A 27,935-nucleotide genomic window follows, 5' to 3' on the forward strand; every position below is an offset into this window, starting at 1 on the left:
CTGCTGCATGTATGTTGATGTGTGCCCAGGGCAGTTATGAGTTCACAGCCAGCTTCTAATGTTATATTAATGATTTCCTTTTTCAACCTGACACAGGCAGGAGTGAGCGGGCCATTGCTGGAGCTTGCTGCCATAATGCAGTTTTGGAAAAAAAAAAAGCTATTTAGAGGTAAATAAGAAAATAAATAATTTTTTAAAGGTGTACAGGCTGTCGCTCAGGCCCTGATGAAAAACGGCTGCAATACTTTGCAGACTTGCATGTCTGTGGTGCAGATTGGGATTTCTTTTTTTAAACTTCCATCACACACAATAAGTCTGTATGCTAGACTTTTTATTATGAAGCTTCACATTCATAATCCTTAAAGTGAGGCTTTATCCCAGCGTATAAGCAGTAAATATGCAACCAATAGTCTGCTATTATAAATAATATCCCTTAGATTTATATTTCTGAAGCTTTGCTTTATCTTAAAGTTTGTTTGTTTTATCCATATAAGGAATACTTTTTTAGAGACCTGAACAGCATATAGTCTGCTGCTGTTGTTTTACCAACTGGATTTCTAGGATAATTTCTTTGTGTGCTCAGGTAGTGCTACCAGTGATGGAGAAGGTAAAAGTACCAAAACGGCTTCATAAAAGGGAACAGAAATCCTACAAATTCACTTTCAAAGTAAAATTAAAAGAGTGGCTTCAATAATCTGAAGTCTAAATGTGCATCCAGCTACTATATAGGTAGACTGTATGTGCATTTACATATAATGTAGCTGGGCAAAGTGGAGTGAATGTGGAAGAACATCAGTTATGGCTGCATCAGGTCAAACTGTCACTCTGCTCAGCTTTGTTCTGTGACCACATAGTTGCTAAGCTAATGGCATTTCCTTTCTAACAGCACCAGCTAAGATAATACACCTGCTGGATATTGTGCTGTGAACAGGTTATCATGGTGGTGTTAGATTTTTTTTTTCTCAGCTGCTGTGCCCAGGAATTTATCTTTTACTCACAGCTGTCAGGTAAATGCAGTGAAGTATGAAGCATGCTATCTCCTTGGACTGCAAGAAAAAAAAAGTTTTAGGCATGAAAATGAAAATAAAACAGTCTAAAACTGACAGCGTGGCGACTTATTGGCGCTGCTTATTTGTGCTGCTAGTTATTTAAACTCACCTCCCACTGGCAACAATAAATAATGACTAACTAATGTGAAATAATGTCTTAAACCATTTAAGACCTTTTTGGTAATGAAACAGGCAAATGAACAATAAAACGGGATCTCTGTGGATTAAATGACTATGTGACACTGATGAACAGCGGGCTGTTGAGGGGATGCAATTCACAGCTTCAGTTAAGATAAATCAGGTAAGAGGAGGAATCTTGGCCGCACACACACACAAAACATCTTTATGCAACAATTAATCAGAATCTTACATCAGGTGCTTTAGTCTTTTTCTCTTCTGGCACCAAATTACCCCCAAAGACCAAAGTGCGGCATGGAAAACGACTCCCTAATTCCAGATAATTAGGTAAAGTCGTTAATCACAGCAGCGAGTGAACCTTCTGAACCGACCTGTGAAACATCCATCGGGCTCACTAATTGACTGCCTGTTGTCTTGGAGCCATATTTAACTGCTCCATCTAGCGGTCTCTCGGCTGAACGTGACGTCGGAGCGCTGCTGCCTCTCTTCTCTCCCCCATTTATTAAATTATTTAATTTTTTTTGTCACCGTGAGAAATAAAGTGCCAGTGTAGGGCAGCAACATCAGTAGCGCTTTGAAACCCTGGCTGTTCGTCGCAGACGGAGCGCTCTCACTCACTGCGCCGATGAAAGTTGAGCGCAGCACGCTGATGACCTGCGAGCTTCCTCCGGGGAAACTGTGCATTTGACTGGCTTAACGAGCGCCTGTTCCCATCTCTACACTACACATCATTTGTTGCTGTCTTGAGCTCCGCTGTCCAGCAGGCTGAAGGCTGTGTGTTTGAACCCAGCGCACTCACGGATACGGACTCACTCCGAGGATCACAGGTGAATAAGGATGCATCAATGTTCCTGTGTGGAGGTTTTTTCTTCTTCTCTTATTTGCTTGTCTTAAATTGCTTGAACGCTCGGGCTTCAGATCAACTTAGTTGACTGTGAATAGGCTAATTTATGTTTTCTGCTCTAATGTTCTTTTGCATTTCCTTGATGTTCCCACTCTCTGTGTCACAGTAAAGCCACCGTGCATGCATTTAATTGCACCTATCACCTAATCCCATGTAAATTAGCTTGATTGGAGAAAACTAACGCAGATTGTCGCAACCTACTGTTGCACCTGTGGCTGTTATTGTAAGTTCATTATGTGTTTTTTTTAAATATGTAAAATAGGACTGAGGATTTTCTAAGAGAGGTTTCAGACTCTGCTCACACACTTAGAGGTGCACCATCCAGTCAGCACAGCCTTTACCAGCAGAGCCGAGCCGAGCCGAGCAGGCAGCCGAAACCCACAATCCAATGTATTCATTATTTAATATATTCATAGTATCCAGAAAAGTAGGGGGTAGGGTCTCAGGATTCTATATGTTTTGTGATACTGTAGGCTTGTTGTTGTTGTTATTATTATTATTTGGTAAATTCTGTTCTGATTTGTTCATTTTTTTTTATTGAAATGCTAGTTCCGTTTTGGGTGTGTTCCAGCTGCATACCCATCACTGTCATCATCATCATCATCATCATCATCACTTCTCTTTGTTCTTATTGAGAAACACACAAAAAACAGCCTTTTAAATTCTCTTTTCCTTAATATAGTTCCAGCCTCAGACTTTCCCTAGTTGGCTTTGTTGCAAGAGCAAACCACTTACCTTCATGCACTGCATATAACCTTAAAGCCTGTATGACAGTTTTGCAAGGGCTGTTGGTTTGCATGTTTAGGCAAACTTTCTTCTGATTTGGGTCACTAGTAAGATTTACAGTCAGAGGACAAAATTCAATTAGACAGCCCTGCAGCAATCTTTACTCACTGGCAGATGGCTTTATGCTCTTGGATCCTGCCTTAGTGTCCCTTATTGCTCTAATTGGATTTCATCATTTCACACTGTTTATCTGTATGAAAATGAATTTTAAAACGCAGCATCATTAATTCAATACTCTCTCAGCCCTGTCAGATCCAAGCCCACAAGTCACCACCGCCTAAGCATTTCACATCTCATCCCCTGCGATCGGCTTTGTCATAAATTGAAGCAGACCTCAGAGTAAATTGTTATGTTGATGGCATGTTGGGTTGTTGGAGGAGTCTAACTAGGAGAATCTGTAATCTGTGTGCAATAAATGAAGTGCATGCAGTGGCGAGGGCATATTTGTCTGTCTGAGTTTATTCTAGCCCTGAGGAGATGGTTTTCCTCTCAATGACATCCACTTTGATTTTACATAGGGACATTCGCAGGAGTTGCATTCCCCAAGACAATGTGAATATGATGTTTGCTTATCTGGTAGTGCTGCTTGTCAGACATACGTTGTGTACTATACCAGCCTTACACAGAGAACGAAACAAAAAAGGGTGCTGATACTGTAGTCTCGCCACTGCTGCATCCCTTTCCCATCGTTTCTGTCACCGTGAAGCGTTTCACTGGGATCAGATTTGCAAATTGTCCTATTTATTCTTTTAAATACCACTCCTATTAATTAAGATTAAATGCTAATTAGAAACAAACAGCTTAGTTGGGGTGTAGAAAATTTCTGGAGATGAGCGAGCTGCCTCAGTACATTTGACCCTATTTATAGCATTATTGCGAGACTGAACAGCCATCAACCGCCCTAACTGAGTGACATCTAAGAAGAAAGTAATAGGGAGGTCAGCCTTTACACAACTCAAGCGCCACGGTTTGTGTTATTGAAACCTTGCCAGTTCAATTTATATGAATAATAGTATCGTATTTGTCAAGGTGGAGCTAAAAATTGCACTCAGATCTCAGGTTGTTGTGGCAGGACTTATCGTCCATATTCGCTCTGCTGTGTAATGAAAACGACAATAATTTATGAGTCATGAATCAATGCGATGGTGAGCTTCACTGAAGCGTGAAGCTGCAGCTAGGCTGAATCCCGTCTTGATTAATCATTGTTGCTGCACCTCAGTGGTCAAACCTACTATGTTCGGTTGCCTGAGATGTAAACAAAACTCTGGCCTTTGACAGAAGGGATTTATAACTTCAGCGACGATAATGACTGAACTGGTGCTGGTGCCAAACACCGAGGTTGGATGTTGAGTCCGTTCACTCCGGCGCAGGAAGCCACAGATATATTTAAATGTCAGATGGAAGTGGAAGCATGGTCGGTCCTCAAAAGTAATAGCACGGGGACCGGCAGGAGTTAGATTTGCAATTTTAATGGTTGGAGCAGAATAACAAAATGCAATTGTATTATCAAGGGATAATTATAGTGGCATGCAAAAGGTTGGTCCACATTTCTGCAACAGTGAACAGTTAAGTGAGTAGAAAATGAAGTGAACTCCAAAAAGGGAAAAACTATTTCAACATTTGGAGATAGATTTGTCTGTCATTTCTATTGTGTAGAACTGCAGAGTGTGAAAACAGGAAAGGTGCGTGCCTCATTCACACAAGCACCTTTTCCCCCTATGCTGAAATGCTTTCTATCTAATATGTACACACATTGGCAATATAATGAATGCATTGGCAGCAACTAGGGGTTCAGTATCTTGCCCCCCCGAGTATACTTTGCCATGCAGACTTGAGGACCCAGGGCTTGAACCATCAACCTTTCAATTTAATAGTTCTGCCTCATGAGCCACAGCTACTACCCCCAGTCTTTCCTAACCTTGGATTATCTTTTCCAAGATTTTTCACACTTGTCATAATGAAACACCATATTGGAAGTTTCAAAGTTTTATAAATACTCCGACTTCTTCTTCAGCTTGTGTCAAAGAATTCTGCACCCAAACAGCACTCTACCTACAAAGCAAGGGACTGCTATGAGAGGAAGGCATTCAGGGAGCTCTTTGCTCAGTTCGTTAGGAAGATGAAAGCTAACGGGAGTGGTGGAGATCAAGTTGAGGTCTGGAAGACCAAGACAATGTTCAGAGACAGCCGCCACCTGGATTGCAAGAAAGGCAAAACACAGATGTGTTTGAGGTAGATTTCACAGAAAAAAAAGAAGAATTCATGAAAAGAAGACTTCTTCAACTTCACAGAGGTGTATAGGTCGTGCTTTGGGCTTTTGTTGCAGCCAGCGGAATAGGGAGCATTTCACCGGCAGAGGGAAGAATAGATTCAATTAAATACCAGCAAACTCTAGAAGCATCACAGTTTGAGTCTGTAAAAAAAGATGAGAAGATGAGACGAGGCTGGTTTCTACATCGGGGCAATGATCCTGAACACACCTTAAAATTCAGAGTCAAATACGAAAAGAAACTAAAGGCTGTTTGTTTTTTTTCCCCATGGCTCTGATAGTCTGTCGGCCTAAACGGCATGAAAAATCTGTGGCCAAACCTCAAAAGAACACAGAAGTTGAAGCTTTTGCAAGAATATTTAACAAATTCAGAGTAAATAAATAAATGACTCTTAACTTCTACAGCAAGTTGTGTTACTTGCCAAAAGATTAGCTATTAAGCACTGACCATGCCGGGTGCCCAGCAGGGTGCCCAGCTGTTTCCTCGTTTCTTGATTTTCTCACTCTAACTTTATTCCTAGTGGAAATTAGGACATCTTTTATTCATTTAACTGTACTAACAGAAATTTTCAAGAGGGCAGGCGTTTGCATGTCCCTGTAAAATTCTCTTCAGTTAGATAGACACAAATCCAAGGTTACATCCTCTGTGTATATGGTAATTGTTGCTAACTGCATGCAGAGAATTGAAGGATAGAGCTATATGAAGGCATATCAGGTGAAGTTTGGGGTGGACGAGGGGAAAACAATCTGTAACATACAGTAAGGCAATTCCCATTCTTTTAATATGGACATGCTGATATGCATCCATCTCTTACATCTTCTTAGTACCCTGGAATTAAATTTTGGGCTAGCACTTAGTATCTATAAATTTGATCTAATTTATCCAGAGAAAATCAAATTATTTAGTATTTTTCCCAGGAAAAATATAGGTGGAAAAAACAACAGGCTGCTTTCGAAGGCACAGTCGAAACAAATAGCGTAATAAATAATAAATTATAATAAAAACGCGCAATATTTAATGGCAAGTTTCATGTACTGTGATGTAGCTATGATCAGTGAAAGTGCATTACAACAGGAGAACACTGTCAGTGCTTTTCTTCTTGACCCATGCATTGCCTGGTTGCAGAATATTAATAATTGCATATGTTCTCCCTTAAATATGTTATTTGACCTTATTAAAAACCAATTTGCAGGAAAGTATTAAGGCAGAGCCCTTCCTCTGCTGTAAGCTGGGTATAATGAAGGTGACAAAACACAGGAATGTCCATAAAACAGTGTTGATATAGCAAGCAAGGAAATATTAAATAAGATATGAATATTTAATAGGTTACATCAGCCATGCAAACAGAAATAATTACATTTTATGTGCAGTGAAGTCATTTGCAGACAGTACATTAACCTACAAAGTGACATGAATAATGTTTGGCGATGGCTAAACCCATGAGACATCTAACTCCCTTAGACTTATATTAGCCAGTAAAACAAATCCAAAGACATTTATCTGGGATTTGGATGGTGTAGTGCAATATGAAATGTATTGACAAGACAGCCACATTTTTCTATAGTAGTGCATGATTTATAGCGCATGTGTTGCAGGAATTTAGAGACCCGAATCTGCTTTTTATACTAATGAATGCGATGTTGTATTTCACGGGAAATCTGCTTCCTTTGCTGTCAGTTTCCAGCAGAGGTCTTCCTGCTGTTCAGCCTGTCAGGCCTGAGGTTTGAACCGACAACTTTCACATCGCTGTCTGAAAGCCGGCCGACCATAACCTGCTTTAAAGTCCCAGTCATTAAACTTTAATACAATATGACCACTCCAGAGACGTTTTAGTCTTATATTTGAGATATATATTGTATTCCCGGGGTGTGTGGTTTGTTCTCCTGGAGTCTGTTTGCATCATTATTTATTAATCAAAAATTGGACGACCGTCAGATCAAGTCTCAGCACAACAGCAAAGATAAGCTTCTGTTTTTTTATTGGCATTATTATGATGCATGTGTTAGTGTAACTGTTTTGGTCCAAGGCACTGTAATATAATACAAACTGCATGTCTGGGGATTTGAACTTTTCTCATACATATTTCTTGTTTAACTGACTTAAAAAAAAAAGTCTTTGCCTAGACCTTAATCTCATTTTAGCACCTTATGTCACTTGATAATTGCTTGCACCACTTCACTTGGCACAGTGCAGAATCCTGCCACTTGCCAAAGCGATTTAAAAAAAAAAAGGGGGAAATGCGCATCCACTAGACTCTGTGTGGTTCAAAAAGTGACTGCTCTCCCATAAAAATAAAAATATATACACATAAACACACCTAATTTTCCATCAAGTGTTTGTTTTCCAGCGATAAGTATTTGCTGTTAATTGGAGAGTTGCTTTTCCACTTACAAAGCTGAATTTCCTTCTTTATTTTGCTCAGAAGTGGGTGTTCTGAAGTGTCACACGTGTGAATGAACTCACTGATACCAGCTTATATAATCTCTGGTATGCTTTTGATTGATGGCTGCAGCCGGTAGTTAGCATAAATCTGAGATGTGCTTTGAGGTCACACCTGTGCAGGGTTTGTGACCGAGCGCAAGAGCGCTGTTGTTACCTCGGCAGGCAAAAACACAGACTTGCTACATCACAATTAGGTCCCTAAAGAGACTATGGTTGCAGCGTGAAAGACACTAGGTGATTAATGCGTATAATTTATGTAATATTCAATGCTGTATTCTGCAGCGACATGTAGACTGATACTGTATTGTATGTTCATGTCACTTCTTAGTTGTGTTTTTCTCTTCCTGCCAGAACGTCTTAGCGAGCACTGAAGATAGAGCAGTGAAGCAAAAAACCCAGAATTCTTTGCAGAGCTGTAGGCCAAAGATAAATCCATGACCTTTCAGCAAATAGCTTATATGCAACATTATAAATATAAAAAACGCTTGCCATCACTTGAACCTGAGGAGTGGTAAAGAAGAAGTATCCACAAAGGCATCTTGAACAGTGAAAATGTTTTCAGTGTTTTCAATCCAGTCTGTAAATCTTCCTGACATTTGGCACACATTATGCTGTGTGCTGGAGAATTAATTAGATAGACATTTGGAAAAGATGTGATCTGTATGAAAATGGCAAGATGACATAAGGATAAGGCTAATGGATGTAGGCAACAATTTGATTTGCCGATGCTGGGAATCTGCATAATTTTGTAAAGAGTTTGTTGTCAAGAGATAAAAAAGATGCTGCTGTTTCCTTTTCTTACCTTTAACAAATCCAATAAGAAAAATAAATAAATAAATAAAACCAGAACCAAAACCTGTCTGCGGCTTTTAGTAGCTATCCCATTGATTCCTGAAGTAATGAAATGGGTCTTAGATGTAATAGTTTTTATTTTATTTTATCAGGAGTATGTGTTTTCATAAAAACAGCAGGGAACTGTGGCTTGAAGTAGAAGTTATACAAAAGCAAGTAAATGGTACATTTGTTTAGGACTCTTTTCAGCCATGGGTACACATGTAGTTCTGTAGTGAGCACTCACGTCACCAGTGTATATCATCTCTGTAAGTGGATAGTTAGCAACCCTTTGACTGTGTTGTATGTTGGAGGAAGAATGGAAAAGAGACTTAAGTGTGTTCAGTGCTTATTATTGTCTGAATAGGAAGAGAATAAATGTACTGGTTATGGCACCACAGAGAAGCCAGTGAGGATGGATCTTAAAGCTGGTCTGAAAAGCTTGAAATTAATAAGCACAAACTAAAACGATTGACGTTTTTTAGTTTGTGAGGATTTTTCATCTATCAACCAAGAAATGTCTTAAACCTTCATTCTTTCTAATGGCCAGCAGGGGGCGACTCCTGTAGTTACGTGCATCATAGTGTTGTATATTAGTCTGTGGGGAAATGGCTCATCTATGATCTTCAAAACGTTTTTAAACGTGTTTATGGTCCAAATATCTAACTTGAAGTGTTACTGGATGGAAAAAGATCTAAATCGTGTTTATGCTGATTACATTCAGTGGCATGTGCCAATATTTTTGTGACTCGTGGTCATGCACCTCTTGATTTTTGTAATCTGGTGCATTAACCCTAAAATGCAGCTGTGTTGAATGTACAAATGTACCATTGTATTGGTTTTTATGGCTGTTTTAATGGTATATCAGTACAGAATCTCAGAGATATATAGATATACTGAAGAAGATACTGCAACAATTTGAAAAGATGAGACTTTGTGGAAAACATTTAAAAAAAAAAAACCCAAACACTTTGCAATGTCTTTGCTTCCAGTTTTGACTTCTTCGCTTCCTATATCAGCGCTGATGTGGCGGCACTGTCTGAGTGGTGACCCCTATCGTACAGGAGAATAATGCACCTTAACAGCAAGCATAAATAGAAGTGACTGTGTGATGATGTTGCAGCAGCATGCAAAGCACAGTCGGCAGTCCAAAGATCTGCATGGGGTTAGGTTAATTGGTGATTCTAAATTGGTCATAGGTGTGAGCATGAACGATTGTCTCTCACTCTGTGTTGGCCCCGTGAGAGAGTAGCGACCTGCCCAGGCTGTGCCCGACCTTTTACCCTATGACAGCTGGGACAGGCTCCAGCCTCACTGTGATCCTAAACTGGCTAACCGGAAACGGATGGATGGGAAAGACATGATGTTTTTGTACATATTGGTCCCAATTAGAGTCATGTTGTGTCTGGTGTCAAAACACCAAGATGCTGACGGCTGAAAAGCACTCAGCTTGAGGCTTCACAGACGTCACAGTGGTTACGGTTGTCTTACATCTACAGCCTATTCACAGGACACAAACACAAACTGTTATTTCATGGCACTTAACCAAGTGCACCTTTTCGCATTGCGTGCCCGCTTAAAGGTTATAAAATGCACCGCATCTTCTTGTTACGCTGCACAGATGAAGTTTAGTAAGTCACAACGCTGACGGGTTCGCAGGGGACGTTTTCATTACAAATTTGCCACATTTGTGCGAAGTGACAGTGAGAGTTACACAAACTCGAGCAACTTTTACGTAATGAGAAAAGAGAGAACGCCTGCGAGACACGACACCTACATGACTCATTACCAGCTTGTTCACACACCGTACCGACCGCGTTACCTTTGGAATTAACTTGTTGCCGGTTATCCGTGGGAGCTGTTGACAGTGAAGGGCAAATATAGATCTATTGGCATCCTCGTGTCCTTTAACATGATGTATGGATGAGGTTCTGCTCCCGAATGCCAGCAAAGCCTCAGGGCCACCCAGAGCTCAGTCTGGATGGAGAGCACAACAGCAAAAACCAGCAGCGGTGTTAATGTGACAGCCAGTAGCAGCTGTTAAGGTGGAGAGGTGAGACTGAAAAAAGCCAAATGAGGTCCTTTTTGCTAATGAGGCCTAGGCATTTCTCTCTCTCTCTCTCTCTCTCTCTGTCTCTCTTTCAGCTGCAACAGTGTTATCGGTATGCACCTCGTTCTGCTTCCTCTCAGTTCCACAGCAGCTCCAAGGATTCAGCCTCAAACATAGCAATTCAGCTAAAACACTACTCAAACACCACTGGTGTGCCAGCAGTCAATTCCAGCATTTTTTTTCCCCTTCAGAATGGAGCAGAATTAATGAATATCAAAATGCGTGGCTTAAAACATGCAGACTTTGTTTTCCTCACAGTAGAATTAATGCGGCTGCTATCTCTGCTGTATGCGTTACCATTTCAGCTCTTCACCTGCTGTTTAGGGCTCCTAAACACTCTGTTGGAAATTAGTTGTGTTCATTGACGCTGACAAACCAATCAATATGGTGAACTATTTCTTAAACAAACGCGGACAGGTCTTAAGTTAATTGTCGAGTCAATCGATGAGGGGTAATCTCACCTTTTCTGTTTAACGAAATAGGCCGCGGATGTCAACTCTTAGACAAGCCCGTCAGACGGAGCTCGGCGTCGAGCTAAGCCGAGCATTTGGTGGGAGTAGGGAAATGAATGGAAGTAGGCCACTGAATGCAGCAAAGCATCGTAGCGGGCATTTGAATTTCAAGGCGGTGCGGTAAATCAAGTTAAGCAGGAGACAAAAACAAAAACATTGACTACAGCTTTTCAGAAATTTGCAGTGTGTGCAGCGTCAGCAGTTGATCCTGGGATTTTCCTTAACTTCAGCTGTTGTATATTGACTCCTGGCAGTGCTGAAAACTATAAGGAAAGAGATGTGCTTCTACTTCTGATTTAAAAACAAAAAACAGAGAGACAGAGCTTTAGAGGGAAACTTTTAATGCTCCCCTTTGCAAAAGCTGGCCACTGCAGTCAGCTCTAGCAAAGGAAATTTTTTCTTTCCAGACTGATATTATGTTCTATTTTCAAATCAAATCTTCCTTTTGTACAGCTGACTGGGATTCATTTAAGAAAAAAAATCTAGACATTGATCCTGATTCTCCCTAAGAGCTTACGAGCTTACAAGATTCAAGTTGTTGGAGGTTTTTTTTGACCATTTTTCTTTTACTTTATCACCGCTGAGCCCGATTGATGCAGGGAAGTGTTACAGTATGAAGCAGCATCGATTTCCTAAAACGGCCCCATGAATGCTCCCTGTCCTGATGATCCAATTCACTGATCCTGCAGGCTTGCATCACACTCGGCGGGGTGTTCGACAGACATGATGAAGCAGTGCTCTGAAGTGAATTTCTTGCCCTGTTCTCGAGGCTAAATGAGACAAAAGCCACACCTTGGATAAAAAGTGACAAAATGCCGAGCACATAACCCCAGTTTAATTTTCTCTTTCCAGATGGACTGGCTCACACCTGAGATGTGAAGTGTGTTATGTGAGCCAAGGTGTTTTCCCACCTCGCTGGTGGTGGGGAGAGATGCTGCACTCCGTTGCCATGACAGCAGAAGTTCTCTTTGTTCTTGGGTTCCTGATGATGAGCGGCGCTCTGTGTAATCCTATCGCGACCTTACCGGTGAGCCAAGAGCGTCTGGAAAGGGTGTTGACCCAAGCTAGGGAGGACAAACATCAGGAAAGGCAGACTGCAGAGGAGCCGCTGGGATACATGGCCCAGGAACAGCCGCAGGAAATCAATGCTGTAGGGCCCAACAGGACTGCCAGGTCAAACCTCAGCTCTCAGGCGCGAGGATCTAAAGGCGAGAATTCCCAGGAGCTGTGGAGCGAACAGGACAGCCTGAACCAAATAGACGAAGCTCCCACCAGTGACGTCACCCTCTCCCTGGACGCCATCGACGAGTACGCGTACCCAGACTACAGGGGGAAAGGCTGCATGGATGAGAGCGGCTTTGTTTTTGCCATCGGCGAGCAGTTCACCCCGGGCCCTTCAACGTGCCCTTGCCTCTGCACAGATGAAGGCCCTCTGTGCTCCAAGCCAGAATGTCCCAAGGTCCACCCTCGCTGCATCAAAGTGGACACTAGCCAGTGCTGCCCGCAGTGCAAGGAGAAAAAGAACTACTGTGAGTTTCGGGGCAAGATCTATGCTTCGCTAGAAGAGTTTAAGGTGAGCCCATTAACTGCATTCACTCATTTTTGACATGCTCCAACTTGAAAGAAGTGCTGACAGAACACTCCCTCGCCATGAGTGGAGTTTATCACAGGCACTACACAGGAGCTAGTTACCTCGCCTTGCAAGCATGCAAGCAGGCAGGCAAATTTATAATGGCAAAGGTCAGCACTTGTCTTTTATTTCCCTTTTTTTCTCCTCTGCACAATGTTACTGGAGGCTGAATTTAGCAGTGCAGCTTCAGCAGAGTGTTTCCATATTTAGTTTGTTGATACACATGATAAAAGTTACAGTTATAGTAGTGTTACAACAGCACAGCGCAGCACACTGCTGCATGTGGGTGTTTGAGGAAGAAGAAATACACTGGTGAGATGGTTGTTTTATCTTCTGACACCACTTTGAAAGGTTCGGCTCAGGACTGCACCACAGTCTCAGCGTTAGGTCTCATTTATCAGCGCCTAATGCTCCTATTTATAATGGATAGTGTCTCACCAGGTGGTTGGGGCTAATATGGGATGTCTTCCTCTAACTCATGTTGTTGCTGACAGCTCTCTGCTGAGCCAAATCTACAGAAAGCCTCTACTGCCACTAGCCGCATACATCAGCCTTTCTGCTGTGTGAAGAGGGGGTGCTTTGAAACTAAGCAACAGGCAGGTTTTAATGCTTGATTGCTGCATTCTGGGGCATTGTGCTAAGTGCTACCTCACTCCATTTTCACAGTGGAGTGCCATGCGGAGGCGCAAGCCTCTGCAATCTACAGCAATGCTGGAATTAACCTTTGCTCTCTTGTTAAGACTACATGTATATGACTTTATACATGCAGCTGCTAAACTGAGCTTTGCATGGACACTGTAGGCTGCAGGCTAAATGTAATTCAAAGTGCGCTCTGCCTTTGTGCTACATTTGCTGTACTTTGAGATATACAGGAACGCTCGGATAACTCAGTAATTCCTGACTCTGATCACGCGGCGAGAAAATTGGAAGCATCTTCCTTCTTGTTTCCCATTCCTATTGATTTCTCCATATCCCCCTGATTCGATTGTGAAGTTCAATTCTCGACTCAGCCCTTTGTAAAATGAGGCATTCATTGGCAATGAAGTTGAGAAAGATGGGGCTTCCCTATAGATGTGGCTTTGTGACACTGAGTGCACACAGTCTTTAAAGGAGGCAGACAGGCAGGCGTGTTTTGTGTGTGCAGGTTGTGTGTGTTTGAGAGACAGAGAGAGCTGCAGAAAGGCAGACAATTGGCTAAACAGACATGAAATAAATGAATCTTAGACAAAGATGGCAAGAAATCAATTAATATGGGAGGAGTTTATGTCACCTGTGTTTACTTGTGCATGTGATGAACTGTTTGTAAGAGCGTTAATTGATGTTTTTTTTTCTCTGCTATCAGGTGTCTCCGTGTGAGAAGTGCAGGTGTGAGCCGAGCGGAGAGGTGCTGTGCTCTGTGGCAGCCTGCCCACAGACGGAGTGCGTGGACCCGGAGTACGAGCCGGATCAGTGCTGTCCCATCTGCAAGGGTGGTGAGTGGAGATGATGATTTCTTTCAACAAGCCAGTTCATTCCAGTGCAGTCGGTCTCCCAGTGGCATTGGCATGAAAGCCCTACTAGTGCCAGTTTTTGCTCAAGGGCACCACAACAGGAGTAGCGAGGTAGCAAAGCATCATTTCGCTGACGCAAAGCAGGCAGCATGCTGCACTGCAGTGTGTGCAGTATCTTGCCACATCGGATCAAATCTGTTTAAATGAAGTCACGGCAAAAAAATATGGCTAATGAGCTCTGAGTCGTGGCCTGTTTTTGTGTAAATATTACTTTTTTCTCTGCGTCATTCTTAATGTCATTTCGAGAGTCGTTTGATTGATTCTGTAGCATATGTTCCAAATCCGTCTACTGTGTGGTACTGAGATTTGAGATACGCTTGCATTTTTTGCTGCTCCTGCTGCTGTTGGGGGGGCGGGGGGTGGAGTTTATGATCCCGTTGGTTTGAGAGCTTCGGCCTGCCTGAGAAGAAGGAATTCTGCAGCTCAGAGTCGATTATATGAAGTTGTTTCCGATGATTCCAGACAGCATGTCCTAGATTATGCCCCCTTGTTTTCTTGGCGTGACTCTAATGCAACATGGCAATGTCAGCAACATTGCTTCCTTCAGCAAAAAGAATGATGACTTGCGATATGTATCTCTGACTTGGAATCTTAAAGCGGCGCAGGCTGTCTGCTATAAACAAGAGCAAACAATCTGCATGTGGAAAACAGAACCCGCTGCATGTGAAAGTGCTTCGTCTGTATGAACCGCTTACAAGGTGACAAGCGCTGCTGGTAGTGTCTTTTTTTTTCCAGGTAAAACTGCAAGTGAGAGATTTTGATTTTCCAGGCGTCTGTTGGAACTTTTTACACATTAAATGCCAAATGGGAAAATTAGAAGTCGATCTGAAACAGATGATCAGATGATGATGAATGAATTTGGCTTAAATGAACAAAACACACACGCACAAAAACACCTCTTCTTCAGCATATGTCTGCCATCGGTTCATTATCATTGCACCCAGAATATCACATTAGCATTAGTCATGTATCATTTTAAACTCTGGAAGTATTATAGACATTAGAATTTGCATGTAATGAATGTTCATGACTAGTCATCAATCAGAAATCGTCCCGCTCAAATGAGAAGCCTGTCTCACAACCTTCCAGTGGTAGCAAGTTGAAAAAGATTGGTAGTCATAGAGCGTCGCTCGCTTTATTAATATTTGGCTGCTGTAATCTTGGGGAGTACATGTTGGTCCTTTGTTCTTCCAAATTTATTTATTTATTTATTTATTTTTGCTGTACACCCACATTTTATATATATGCACATATTGATCATGCTGAGAGTGCTTTTTGGACAGTTTTGGGCAGTGCTCCATAATTTCCCCCCTGTGAAATGCCCAGTGGATTAGCTGGGCCACATTTGTAGGCACGGCAGTCCAGGAGACGAATGTAGATCCCGTACAGTATGCACAGAGATGTGGCAGATTGAAGAGAGCGGGCATTTGTATTCTCAAGTATCCCCAAATCCACGTGCTCGTTCACCCGATAAGGATTTTCAGTTTTAGGTTGACGTCAGTCCCTATTACCATAAGATTACCACACATTACCTTTCAATGAATGCGGCTTGCTATGCAAGGGATGACACGTTATCTGGCCACAGCTAATACTGTCGCGAGGAATACTGTAGCCCATGGGGATTGTGTGGTTAAAAGTGTTAACTACTCAGCCTGCAAAAACAGTAGGGCACGTCTTCTGTGGCGTTGTTAGAGCTTCCTAAATTGATGACCCTAATAACATCATCAAGTTAATCTCAGCTTGAGCTGGGAGATTTTATATTTTAGCCAACTGACACCCTCTAGAGCTGAAAAATGAAGCCAGTGTAGAAGTTTCGCTCTTTGTCAGGGGCAAGGCTGATGCTGTTTCCTCAATGCAGCCATTGCCGGAAATTATAGAGGGTACAAGAAGGACTGGGGAATCCTTTTTTATGGGGGAAAACAAACTTGTCCTGCTCAATACATCATTGTCAATATTAAATAACAAAACGCAATAAAAGTGCTAATAATAGAGGTGATATAGCAGTTTTTTTTTAATGGCTGCCCGTTGTTTCCTGATGTGAGATTATTTTTTCTTCTACCCAACAATGAAATAAAACATATTTATGATTGTAACCAGACTGCATTTGGTTTGCAGTTGTGCTCTTTTCTTATGGACAGCTGCATCTCCTCATGCATGATTATGGAGGCAGGAGGTCTGCTCACAGTTATTTGCATATTGTGATTTATGTCTTGTTCGTAACCCCGTGACACACCATTTTAAAAAGTCCAGGAAACACCCATGCTCCTTAAAGTTAATGCTATCAGCTCAAATGTCTAACTTTGAAAGTTATATATGTTTAAAGGCGTGACTGATTTGAGTGGCACGTGTGCGCGGACCCACGGACACGCAGTGTTGCTGCTAGACATCACCTCGGCTAATTGGAGGCACTCTACTGGACCTCTTGATCTGTAATTATCTGACAAATAATACGGCTTGTTGTGTGGTTAATTATACCAACAGACCGTCCAAGATGTCTGTGCTCCAGTTTTTTTTTGTTTTGTTTTTTTGAGTGTGATTCTAGAGTTATTCTGCTCATGTGTTAATTAGCAGGTAGGCTGTTCTGTACTGATGTATTTCACATGTGCAATTATGCATGCAGCTTGCAAACCAAGCTAAATGGTGTTAAAGAACACCTTTTTCACTTATAACTTCCAAAAGAAAGTGATATCTTTGAAACACTAGTCTAATCTGCAAACAGTGATTGATTGGCAGCTAAGTGCATCTTTTATGTGTAGTCTGTTGCCCTTTAACTTGGGGAAAATTTGTTTTTTTTAACCATATTTAAGAGTTTTCCAGTGGGGGAGTACCTGCTGGTTCTGGAAGCATTATTTCTCCACTCTTAAAAACGTTAATGAAGCCCTCTGTGTGCTTCCACAGAGAAACACAGGAGCCTGCTGCTTGATTTAACATTACAATTATTTGTGTGCTCAGCTGGAAATCTGGTTACACTTGTGCACCATATATTCTGAATTACACCCAAATTGGCCAAAAGTTCAGAGCGATCTGTTTTTACCAAACGCTGTTATGTTTAGCTCTGACGATGATGATGCTCAATTTTCAGCTTAGTGACTGGATGTTTCATCTCGAAATGCGACCAGCGATTTCTCCCACCAGTCGTTTTACGATCAAAGGTCGTTGCTTTTGTACCGATGATTCAGTGATTCATTCATCATGAATGTCCAAACCATTTGTCGGCTGCTTAAAGCCACTCGTTATGTTGTTTAACTAGAAACTGAATTGAAACATGAGAACCCAAAATTGCTTCCTCCACTTTTGGGCGCAATGAGACTCTGCACAGTTCCATTATGGAAATCTGGACTTTCCTGTCTGTGTTCCTTAATATAGTGAAGTGAAGGACTAAATGACCAGAGTGCTCTTTTAAACTTGTCTCAAATACTTGTTTTCATGCATATACCTTTATGACATTTAGCTAAAAGTAGAAGCCTCGTCATCGTCATGCAGCGTCTGTCAGCCTGCTCTCAAACTCCTTTAGGGAGCATAATCTACAGGAGCACAGTGATATTTATGAGAATACAGAAATAGGCTTTGGCAACATTTACGCCTCATTTGTGCAGCAGTCGGGCTGCTGTGCTTTTTTTGTTTTTAACTCTAGCAGGTACACTTTTTATGTATTTTTAGGATCGTGCCAATAATTTACACTTCCTTCCTCACTTTTGCTCTGCCTCCTGCTGGTGTTTTCGCATGTTCACGATAGCTGTGAACATTAGAGCCCAAAGTGTTAATTGACACAGAATCGAGAGTCTGGTATCAGTGTGTGTTTAACAACTTCTTATTGGACGGGGAATCATTTTTGGCTCGTGATTTTGCGACCACGGCTGACAGGGTTGCGGCTGTGCAAGCAGGAGGCGTAAGCACTCGACAAACAAACACCAGATATCTTTTGTGAAAGTCTGACTCTGCGCGCTACGCCATCCGCTCCCAGAAAATTAAGATCTCTGTCAGGAACTAATACAAAAATACCCCCAAAAGATGCATCTCTTTGTGGACTTAATTGGACTTGACAACAAAGAACAATAAAAATGTGAAAAATTAACTGGGGGACATCTTATTAAATAATTGGAGGCTATACTAATTAGATGTACACAGAAGTAAATGAGACATCACTCCAAATGACACCACTGATCTTCCCTTCAGCTCCTCTCAATATCAAAACGATTATCCATCGGATTTCACTTTGTCTTTTATTCATGATGCTTCTTAGCCAGGTATTGCAGGCGCCATGATTTAGATGACGAGGATCATCGATTGTCAGCTCCCATCTTGCCGCTGTTGATCATGCAGCGCTCGATATGAGACAGCGCCGAAGAGGTGGCTCCGTGATAAAATACAGATGATGTAAAAAGGAAGAAAAAAAAAGAAGGGGGGGGGGGGGATGGTAGAGGTCGTCGACGGAGAGTTCCTCCTCTGGTTCTGTTGTTTGTCTTGTCTACAGATGTTGTTTGAGTTGTGGGCAGATGTTAAGACCTCCCAGGTTCCGCGGTGCATCCGAAGTGTCACATCAAAGCGCGGGCTCATTAATGAGAAAGAATTAAACACTCACCCAGATGACACCAAACGGGGAAGGAGGCTGGTAGTGTGCACAGGAAAGTTTTTTTGCTTTTTTTAAAAAAAAGCACCGAAGAGAAGTGAAAATGAAAGAAAGATTAAAATCTGTAGAGATAAAAAAAACCCTCAGATGTGGTTTCTCGTTCAACAAGTAATCCCTCCTGTCTTTTACCTTCATTCCCCAGCAAACAGCCACTTCGCCTCTTTACCATTTTCCTCACTATTGATAAAAATACAACGAGGTATTTCAATGTTTGATAAGTTCATCAATTATGCACAGGCATTATCTTGGCCTTTTCAGGCATGCAAAATCAATGCTTATGGCAGAGCACCCTGCCTCAGATGTGTTATTCACCCTGTATGCTAGGAGACACTCGGGGAAGAGCCAGGGGAGGAAGATGAAAGTAAGAGGTATCACTAACATCCAGCCCAGACATTTGTTCATGAATATCAAAGAACAGCTGTGAATGGGGGCAGGTTCTCATCATTTTTCACTCATTATCTTAAAGCAGTGGAACATATTGCAATTAAATGGTCTCATAGCCCTCAAAAGTTTGTGACCATCATTTGCTCTATGCCATAAAGTTTAATTAAACAGCACCGATTCATGCAAAGAACATCTAGTCAATGCGAGCTGGAGGGGGAAAACATGTTTTCTATACTCTAAGCTGGAGCCTGTCTTTTTTCTCCCTTTTTTAGTTTTTTTCCTCCTGCCAATATGTTTTGACGTGTTGCTTTCCTTTTCTTGGACATATTGGTAAAGACGTGGCGCTTTCCGTTCTTGCAGATTCTGAGCCAAGTTTTCTCTCACTGCATCTGCTTTTGAAGAACGCTTAGGGGAAGAAAAAAAAAATCAATGCAGGAGAAGTCGCTCTCGTCTGCACCTCAGCCGTGGCTCCCCTCCCTCTTGTCCTTTGCTCTTGCAGGGTATTGCCTTGGCAACGCACGAGGAAACAAGTGGTGCTCTCCAAGACTCAGACATTAGGGTCAACACTAATCTGGAAGGGGGGGTGTGATAAACAGTATGAACCGGAGCCAAAATCACTTCAAATAGAGCAGCACGAGACACGGTAGCCTGGTTGCCAAGAGGGATACGGGCTCATTTAAACTAAGAAAGGCATGATTCATAGACGGGCCTTTTAAAAAAACAGACATCAAAAAACACATGAGTCAAAAGGGAAATTGTTTGTATGGATATAAAATGGTCTGGTTTGTCCATTTAAAGCATCCCCCGTTTCACCCTGATGCCACAGATAGGGACCAGTGCAGCTAACAGAGCTAGTTTCAGTCAATGAATGCAAAAATAATGCTGCTTCATTACTGACTGTTTGCTAAGCCCCTTAGGCTAATGTTGGTACACTTATCAAACACTTCTCACACCATAATGTAGCTTACAGTAATGACTGTGACTAATTTATCATTGAAATTCCAGTAGCATTTCAGCATGTACAGCGATGGATTTCTCGCGGAAGAAAGTAAAAGCAGGCTCTTGGAGAAAGCTACTGTAAGTGTATGAAATATGCACACACATCATATGAGGGTAAAAAAATAAATAAGTGAGGCTGAAACTGTTCATCCAAGATTTTTTTTTATTTTGAAAAAAGGGAAAAGTAAATTAAACCGTAATGAGAAACTTATCGGTCGATGTTTCCTTTTTTCTGTTACATGAGAAAGAATTTAAAAAATGGGGAATACCTGATGAGTTGGAGTATCTAACACCAATCTAGCTGCACTTGCTGGAGTGTGAACTTTCCCAAACCGAATGACGAGCATGAGAACATTATTCTAATTTCACACATTGGCTCCCACGCTGTGGCTGTTCCAGATAATTTTCTAACGTAACCTGTAACCTCACATGATAATAAAGCTAATGGCATACTCCTCACGTTTGGAAAGGACACAAGACTGCTACTGATGCCAGTCTAACATACACACTAACGCTTATGTTTTTAGTCTTGGCAAGGCTACTTGGAAGGTAGCAGTGACCTCTAAGTTTTACCCTACAGAGTGTGGCATTTATTAGAGCCTCGTATGTGCAGAGGAATCCAAAGTTTTACTTATTACACGACAAACAAAATGACATCCAGCAACAGACTTTATGGGTAGTATTTGTTGTTATAAATAATGTCATGAGGAAATCAAGATTAATGCATGCACTGGTTTAATTTTTTAGGCAAACGTGGAATTACATGCAGGGCATTTTGCATCTGCTCTAATAAGCTAATCAATTCACAAAAGGTTTAGTTTTTTCTTTCCCCCCCTTTTTGTTAAATTTTTTTTGCTGGACCACAACATTTTTATTATTTAAAGGCCATTTTCTTTCCCATTACTGGACTTTGAGTTATTACAATAGCGAAAGGTCGCAATAATGACGATAATAGTTAGTCGCATTATAGTACTACTGGGTCACTGAATGCTTTTCGGCTTTGGTCTGCTTGTTAAGTGTTATTTTCTACATTTTCTCCTGAATAAAAGTCCATTTTAATGTGACTTGAAAATACATTCTCAGTACAGGAAAAAACCCCATAGAGGAACAAAACGATACAAAAACATGTTCTAGGCCTGATGCCAGACCTTTAAACACGCTGTTTTTTTTTAAGGATTATGTAAATGAAGGTCTTGCAGCAAAGACTGTCACCTGGACACTGCTGTGATGGCTCCCGAGGCTCCTTTCTTTAAAGGACATTGGTCACGACAGTCGAGCTGCTCGAGTGCATCATCTGTGCGCGTACGCGAACCTTCACGCAAGGTGCCACTCCCACAAAACCAAAGAGTCAGCGGCTCTCTAAGCGAGGCGGTTACTTAGAAAACCAGTCTCACCGAGCATCTCTGAAAGAAATTATTCATATTGTTGTTAAATCCCTGCAAAGTCCCCCTCTTTCTGCCCTTACAAAGCAGCCTCGTTTTTATTCTGCATTTATAATGCAAATGTACCCAAGAAATGCATTAAGATGAGTGATTTCGGCTATTCTTCTCTTTCCATTACCTTATAATGCGGCTGTTTTTAACATGTCAGAATTAAGGGGTGCGATCATCAGGATGTGTCCTCGTTTCTCCATCCATTATCTGGCGCAGTTACAGAGCCAAAAGCCACAGGTGCTAATGGCTATCTCTTTCACATGCTTCCCATGCCAACTTCTAACACGCTGCACTGACAGTTTGGGTCCAACTGTTCATGCACATGCACAGTCCATTTGTCCCTGCCTCTTCGGGTGTTTTTTCAAAAGCTCTTGTGAAGCCTGATGTGCCCATAAAACCCTTTTTTTTGCCACAGTGAGTGACGGAGAGATGGGGATATATTATATTATATTAATGAAACAATGACAAAAAGGTGGTGTGATATGAATGGCAGAATAATAGGGTGAGAGGAATGAGTAAGCACAGCAGGGCTAAAGCCATGCATTAATTAACACAAATGAGTGTCATGCAACTGTCAATGACGGGCTTTAATCCCGGCTCCACGAAGGAAGTGCTTTTGATTAATGCCGCGAAGTGGGAGATTATTTTTCGCATTTCCCCCCTCTCTCCTAGCACACCCTTGACATATGCATCCCCTTACTGGAGACTCAGTGCTTTAAATGCTACTAATGATGATGAATCAGTAGCGACAGCAGCCCGGGCCACAGGATGAGTTGTTATTCAGATAGCGTGCGCGCGTGCGCGTTCATGTACAGACTTATAAACGTGTTGGGGTTGACATTTTGACAGGCCTCGGCAAACTGTTCACATTGATTGATGCGCAGGCTCGCTCCTTCTGGGCGCTGCGTCCAATCAAACGCGGTGGCTGCAGCTGAAAGACTCCCCATTTATCAGCATCTTAATTATACAACAGAGTGGCTCAAGACCTTGTTAGTGTAAGGGAAATAGCCATTGTTATGCTACACCTGTTGTTGTGGAAGCAATTCCCGCAGTGTTTATATTTTGCCGTGCGGCTGGAGAGATAATGGATGATTTATGAGCACTTTTTCTGCAGCCACTAGTCGAGGACGCGGGCACATTCACTAGACAAAAACATTCCCATTACACTTTAGGACCAAAAGAAGGTAATTCTGTCCGATAGGAGGAGGACACTTGTGTTTTTGTATTGTAAGCATGGCAAGTAGATTTCTTTGTACACTCCAGTGTTGCCAGATGGGAAGAAACACCAAAATGAGTTGGACTACAGCTTTTATTTCCTCTGTCGACTCTCTCGGCTAGTTGTTCAGGTCTTAACAACCACTACCTAACATCAAAATTTCCATTAGCGAGAGCCAATTTCCTGCAAAATAGTTAAAAAAAGAAGAAAAAAAAGATGCAGTCCCTTGGGGTGCACTTCAAAAACCATATTAAACCACTGTGTAACAGTGCTTAATTTGTTTTTATGCACAATTCACAGTCCAGCCTTGAAGTTGCAGAGGAGAGCAGCTGCCTTCAGCCAGACATATGCTTTACAGTGCTTGTGGTTTAGCCAATCTAAGGAGCGTGGAAAGAAATGTAATTGAATACCTCTCATGTGCAAACCATACAAAAATAAAAGACAGGATTCAGTTGAATGCCTTAATTTCAGAATATGACAGTGGATGAGATAATCGTTTGATTCAGGTCGTTGAGAATTCAGTGTAATCTTTATCCTGATGGGAGCTGGGACTGAATCAAAGGGCTGTTCTGCTTAAACCATAAGTGGTCAATCAGTAGTCTGAAGAACATTGTAATGATTTCCCAGGAATGTGTATTTTAAGTGGATTCAAAGCCGGTTGATGATAGATGGCAGAGTGGAAGCTGCATAAATTCCACCTTTAAGAGAAGCGCAAGCCTGAGATCATAAAGGTAAATGTGAAAAGCCTTTCATTTCCTTGCCATCAGAAACGACTCTAGAAAGGGTGTTAGCAAATTCTTGATGCTTCTGTAGCCATTATTTTTTTCCGGGCCTCTTATATTCCCATAACAGAACACTATTTTGGGAAACAGTCAATGAAAAGCCCAGACGAGTGAGCCCATTTTCCACTGAGAGAAATGAACTGACGAGCAGCAAATTCATTCTTTTCTTTGACTGACTGCATTCAGCTTCTCCTGGATGTCACGAAACTGTCTTAAAGCAAAATAAAAAAACAAAAACAAAAAAAACAACCCAAAAAACCAAAAGACAACCAACTGCACTGAACTCCATCTGGTCAATGCAACAGATATAACATCTAAAATTAGCAGTTTAACAATAACTGAAGTCCTGCCCCACTTTCAAACTGGCATGTGTCCCACTGGCCTTCATTGCACAATGTACTTTTGCACAAAAGGTTTTCTGTCACCAGCCTTTGTGAAAAGCTGAAATATATGGCCAAACAATTCTGCCAGTCCTCCTTTATGACTAATTTATATTTATTCCCATCCAAATAATTATTTGTACATGATACTGAAACTTTGCCCCTCCATAATAGCAACCTACTTCAGCTTGAATTGCACACTGCATTAGAAACATTAGAAAACAATTAAAAAATATGAATGTTAAATGTATAAAATGCATTCAGATTGCATCAGCAAGAGTGACAGTATATCTGATGTATTGTAGAATAGCACCAGCTAAGGAAACCACAGTGGAAATAGAGCTGCTGCTCTGTCCTGAGTGGAACTCTGTGTTCTGTGTACTGGAAATAGCCGGGGTTAAATCAGTGCAATTGTTAAGCATGCACATTTGGCAGCGTCAGAATGCAGAGAACAAACTCCGGTGCTGTTGGTGGTTGATGCAGTCAGTGTATGGGATAATTGGTTGGTTGTAGCTGACTAGCTAACTGATGCATAGGTCTGGACTGCATCAGAGCACTGACTGTCTGGCATTAGGCTGTGTCCTCTCTAATCTTTAGCCATTAACATTATGTTTTCATAATCCCCCTTACCAAAAACACTCAATGCTGGCATTAGCAAAAATATACTCTAAAATATACTCTCCTTTCAGTTCTTCAATGCAAATAATTCATCCGCCAATGAACAACTCAATGCATTAAGGCATATAGACATGGTCAAGACATCCTGCTGAGTGGCAAAGTCGTGGTTGTTGGTGCCAGGTGGCCTGATGTAAGTATTTCACAAAGTGCTGATCTGCTGGGATTTTCCCATCTCAGCCATCTCTATGGTTTTCAGAGAATGCCCAGAGAAGAGACAATACACAGCGAGCTGCAGTTCTCTGGTTGAAATCGACGTTTTGGTGCTAGAGGAGAATGGTCAGATGCTTCGAGCTGATAGGAAGACAACAGTGAGTCAAACAACCGCTTGTTACAACCGTAGTATGCAGAAGAACATCTCTGAACAGACAGCACATCAAAGTTTGTGGCTGATGGGCTACAGCAGCAAAGGTCCAGCCTGGTGGTGATGGCGGTGGTAATGGTGTCAGGGATATTTTCTTGGCTCACTTTGAGCATCATTTTAAGACATCGTCCTTCCTGAGTATTGCTGACCCTATCCATCTCTTTACTGCACCACTGTCCATCTTCCGATAGCTCCTTCTGGCAGGACAAAGCTCAAATAATCTCAAACTGGTTTGTTTAACATCACAAATGAGTTCACTGTACTCAAATGGCCTCCACGGGCAGAGCACCTTGGGGATGTGGTAGAAAACGAGGTTCACATTATGGATCTACAGCAACCGTGTGATGCTGTCATGTCAGCACTGAGCAAAATATCGGGGAAATTTTTGAATGTAGGGTTTTACATAAAGTAAATGTTCCCAGACGTGAGTGAAAACAATGAAAGTATCTTCATGTTGATGTTTAATGTCACTCACCAGATTCATGAATTGAAATGAACTGGAGGTCAAGCACCAGTTTACCATCCTATTTCATAAATAGGCCGGCTGACACAGGTGTCTGCGAATTTGAGGAATTTATAACTGATTGAGATCCACTGAGAAGCACAAAAGAACATGACTTTCAGTCGTGTTCAGTCTTTGAACTGCGTGTTCCCCTCACACCGAGCAGAGCCCTTGGCCGCTCAAAAGGCAAAAAAGAACCGACAAGTGCAACCTTAAAATGACTTCTGCACGTACATGAAAGGAATTTTCAGAATTTTAACAATAAATCAATCCCCTTGACTATCATCAAGTTTGTATTCGTTTAATCTGACCACAGCACAGGTCCCACAGCATTGTAAATCAAAGGAACAAAGCAAATCACGCATTTTTCAGGGCTCTCAGTGTGAGTCTGACCTCGATAATGTGACACTGTGCCAACAACACAAAAAGAAACATATTAAAAATGGATGAGCTAAATTTGAAATTCCACTGTGAAAGATTTGAAAAAGCCCTGTTGTCTGTCGTGCCCTGTTTTCCTCTTTATTTATTTCTTTTATGTCTGTACCACCTACAGGGCCAAACTGCTACGCGGACACGGCGGTGATACCGGCTGGCCGAGAGGTGAAGATCGATGAGTGCACAATCTGCTACTGCACATACGAGGAAGGCACGTGGCAGATTGAGCGTCAAGCCACCTGCAGTAAGAACGAGTGCCAGCGGAGCTAGAGACTGGCACGGCGACGAGAGAGGGACATTGGCACGCAACACCAGTGCCGAGCCTCATGCACACTCTCAGCCTTTCACCCAGTCTACCGGGCATCAGGGTCGGACAGCACCCCTCAAGCATTTCAGCATTAATACTGTAGTCACTCCTGTATTACTGAAACGATGCTTTTATGAAAGTTTATAATCCACACACAGAATATCTATTTATCTATGTATTAAATTATTTATGAATATATATATGAAATATAGGAGTCATTAATGCTGAAACAGTGGAAGACTATTTTTTATAGTATCTGTATTTTATTAAGCAATGTATTGGACCAGAGGTCAATAAAACAACAGAATGTATAGAACACACACAGCTGTCTTTGGAGGTGCAAGCCTCAACGTCTCTTAACCCGCGGTGTCATCCGACAAATCTCGACACCCGTCCCTCTACCACCAAAGTGCAGACTAGACTGTGCGCGATTCATTTTGCAGTGCTAGGGTGCAGACTTGCTGTGCAGGACAGCGCAGTGCAGAGTTACAGGCGAACAACAACGAAGAAAGACGAGTAAATTCACGAGGACTCGACTGTTTCCTGATTTCTTTTATCCTTTTTTTCTGGATGTTCAAATGTGCTTTGATTTGAAAGTGCTTTTTTTGTATTTCTCTCGGTACAGTGTGTTCATGTTTCAAATAAATGCCATTCTGTGCTCTGTAAATGCTCCGACGGTACCTGTTTTTTTTATAGCTGTGAGTTTTTATGTTGATGGTGATTTGCATTTACAGACTTGCTACCTGGAAAAAACAAAAAGCTCGCAGTTTCACTTGACTCAACAAATGATTGTCGATGGTTTGTTGTTTGGAATAAATGATCAGAGTATCAGAGGAGCCTTTGAAAGTGACAAATCTTCCCTTTTTAGATGGGAACGTTTTTCGGTTTTGAAGTTCCTGGATGATATCTGTGTGAAAACTACAGGTAAATATTTAATAAGTTGTCAAAGAGGATATTAAGTTCCTCAGTAATGCAGGGCTTTCATTTCCGGTAGTTATAAGCATCCCAATATAAACATGAGCCCTTGGAAGTGCAGACGCTCCGGAGTTGCCCCTGGATTTCCAACTCCATTAATAAAGCCCAGACTGGACAATTCGATCTCATTGATTCCAATTTGCTTCCAAAATTTGGAAACCGAAAGGTCATCCGACTTGCTGCATATATGCTTTTTTATTTTTGCCTTCGTTATTTTAGTTTGAAGATTAATCAAACGAATGCAGAGGCGTAAGGGCCAATCGAGCAGCAGATCAAAATGAAGATGAATAATTTAGGTCCAGGTTATGAACACTGAAAGGCAGGCTGGCATAAACGCGTGCATATGTTGTGTTCACGCTTTCGCCTGTCATCTTTTGCATTAGCAGCAAAGCTGTGTCACCCTCTGTGCAGCGTGCTGGCCCCGCTGCAAAACTTTGATCAAGAGGTTGCCAGACAACGATGTTGCATCTCCAGCGGTGAGACGTGCCTGTCAGACAGCCGAAGGGATCGAGGTAAATAAGCCTAAATGCATGTACATGCTACGTGACAGGCTTCTCTCAGAGCAGCGGGGGAGCAGTGGCACAGATCTATTAAGGTTTTCTGGCTGTCCTTAACTCCTCTATTCCTATGA

The 27,935-nt window shown here is 41.8% G+C and overlaps 1 protein-coding gene across 2 annotated transcripts; it reads left to right on the top strand.

Annotated features, from left to right (window-relative positions):
* The first annotated feature begins 420 nt into the window (after nt 1-420).
* Nucleotides 421-27,359, top strand: vwc2 (von Willebrand factor C domain containing 2). 2 transcript variants are annotated; one of them, XM_040034568.1, is made up of 4 exons: nt 421-2,014; nt 11,895-12,615; nt 14,015-14,144; nt 26,141-27,359. In XM_040034568.1, exons 2-4 carry the CDS (start codon nt 11,974-11,976, stop codon nt 26,290-26,292), a joined length of 924 nt encoding a protein of 307 aa, XP_039890502.1. In that variant the 5' UTR covers nt 421-2,014; nt 11,895-11,973; the 3' UTR covers nt 26,293-27,359. The 2 variants fall into 2 exon arrangements, with proteins under 2 accessions (XP_039890502.1, XP_039890503.1); XM_040034569.1 differs by lacking the exon at nt 421-2,014 and having other exon boundaries at nt 9,862-12,615.
* The last annotated feature ends 576 nt before the right edge of the window (nt 27,360-27,935 follow it).

This window comes from Simochromis diagramma, unplaced genomic scaffold (genome assembly GCF_900408965.1).
Source record: "Simochromis diagramma unplaced genomic scaffold, fSimDia1.1 OVJJ01000481.1, whole genome shotgun sequence".
In the NCBI taxonomy this organism is placed as follows: Eukaryota; Metazoa; Chordata; class Actinopteri; order Cichliformes; family Cichlidae; genus Simochromis; species Simochromis diagramma.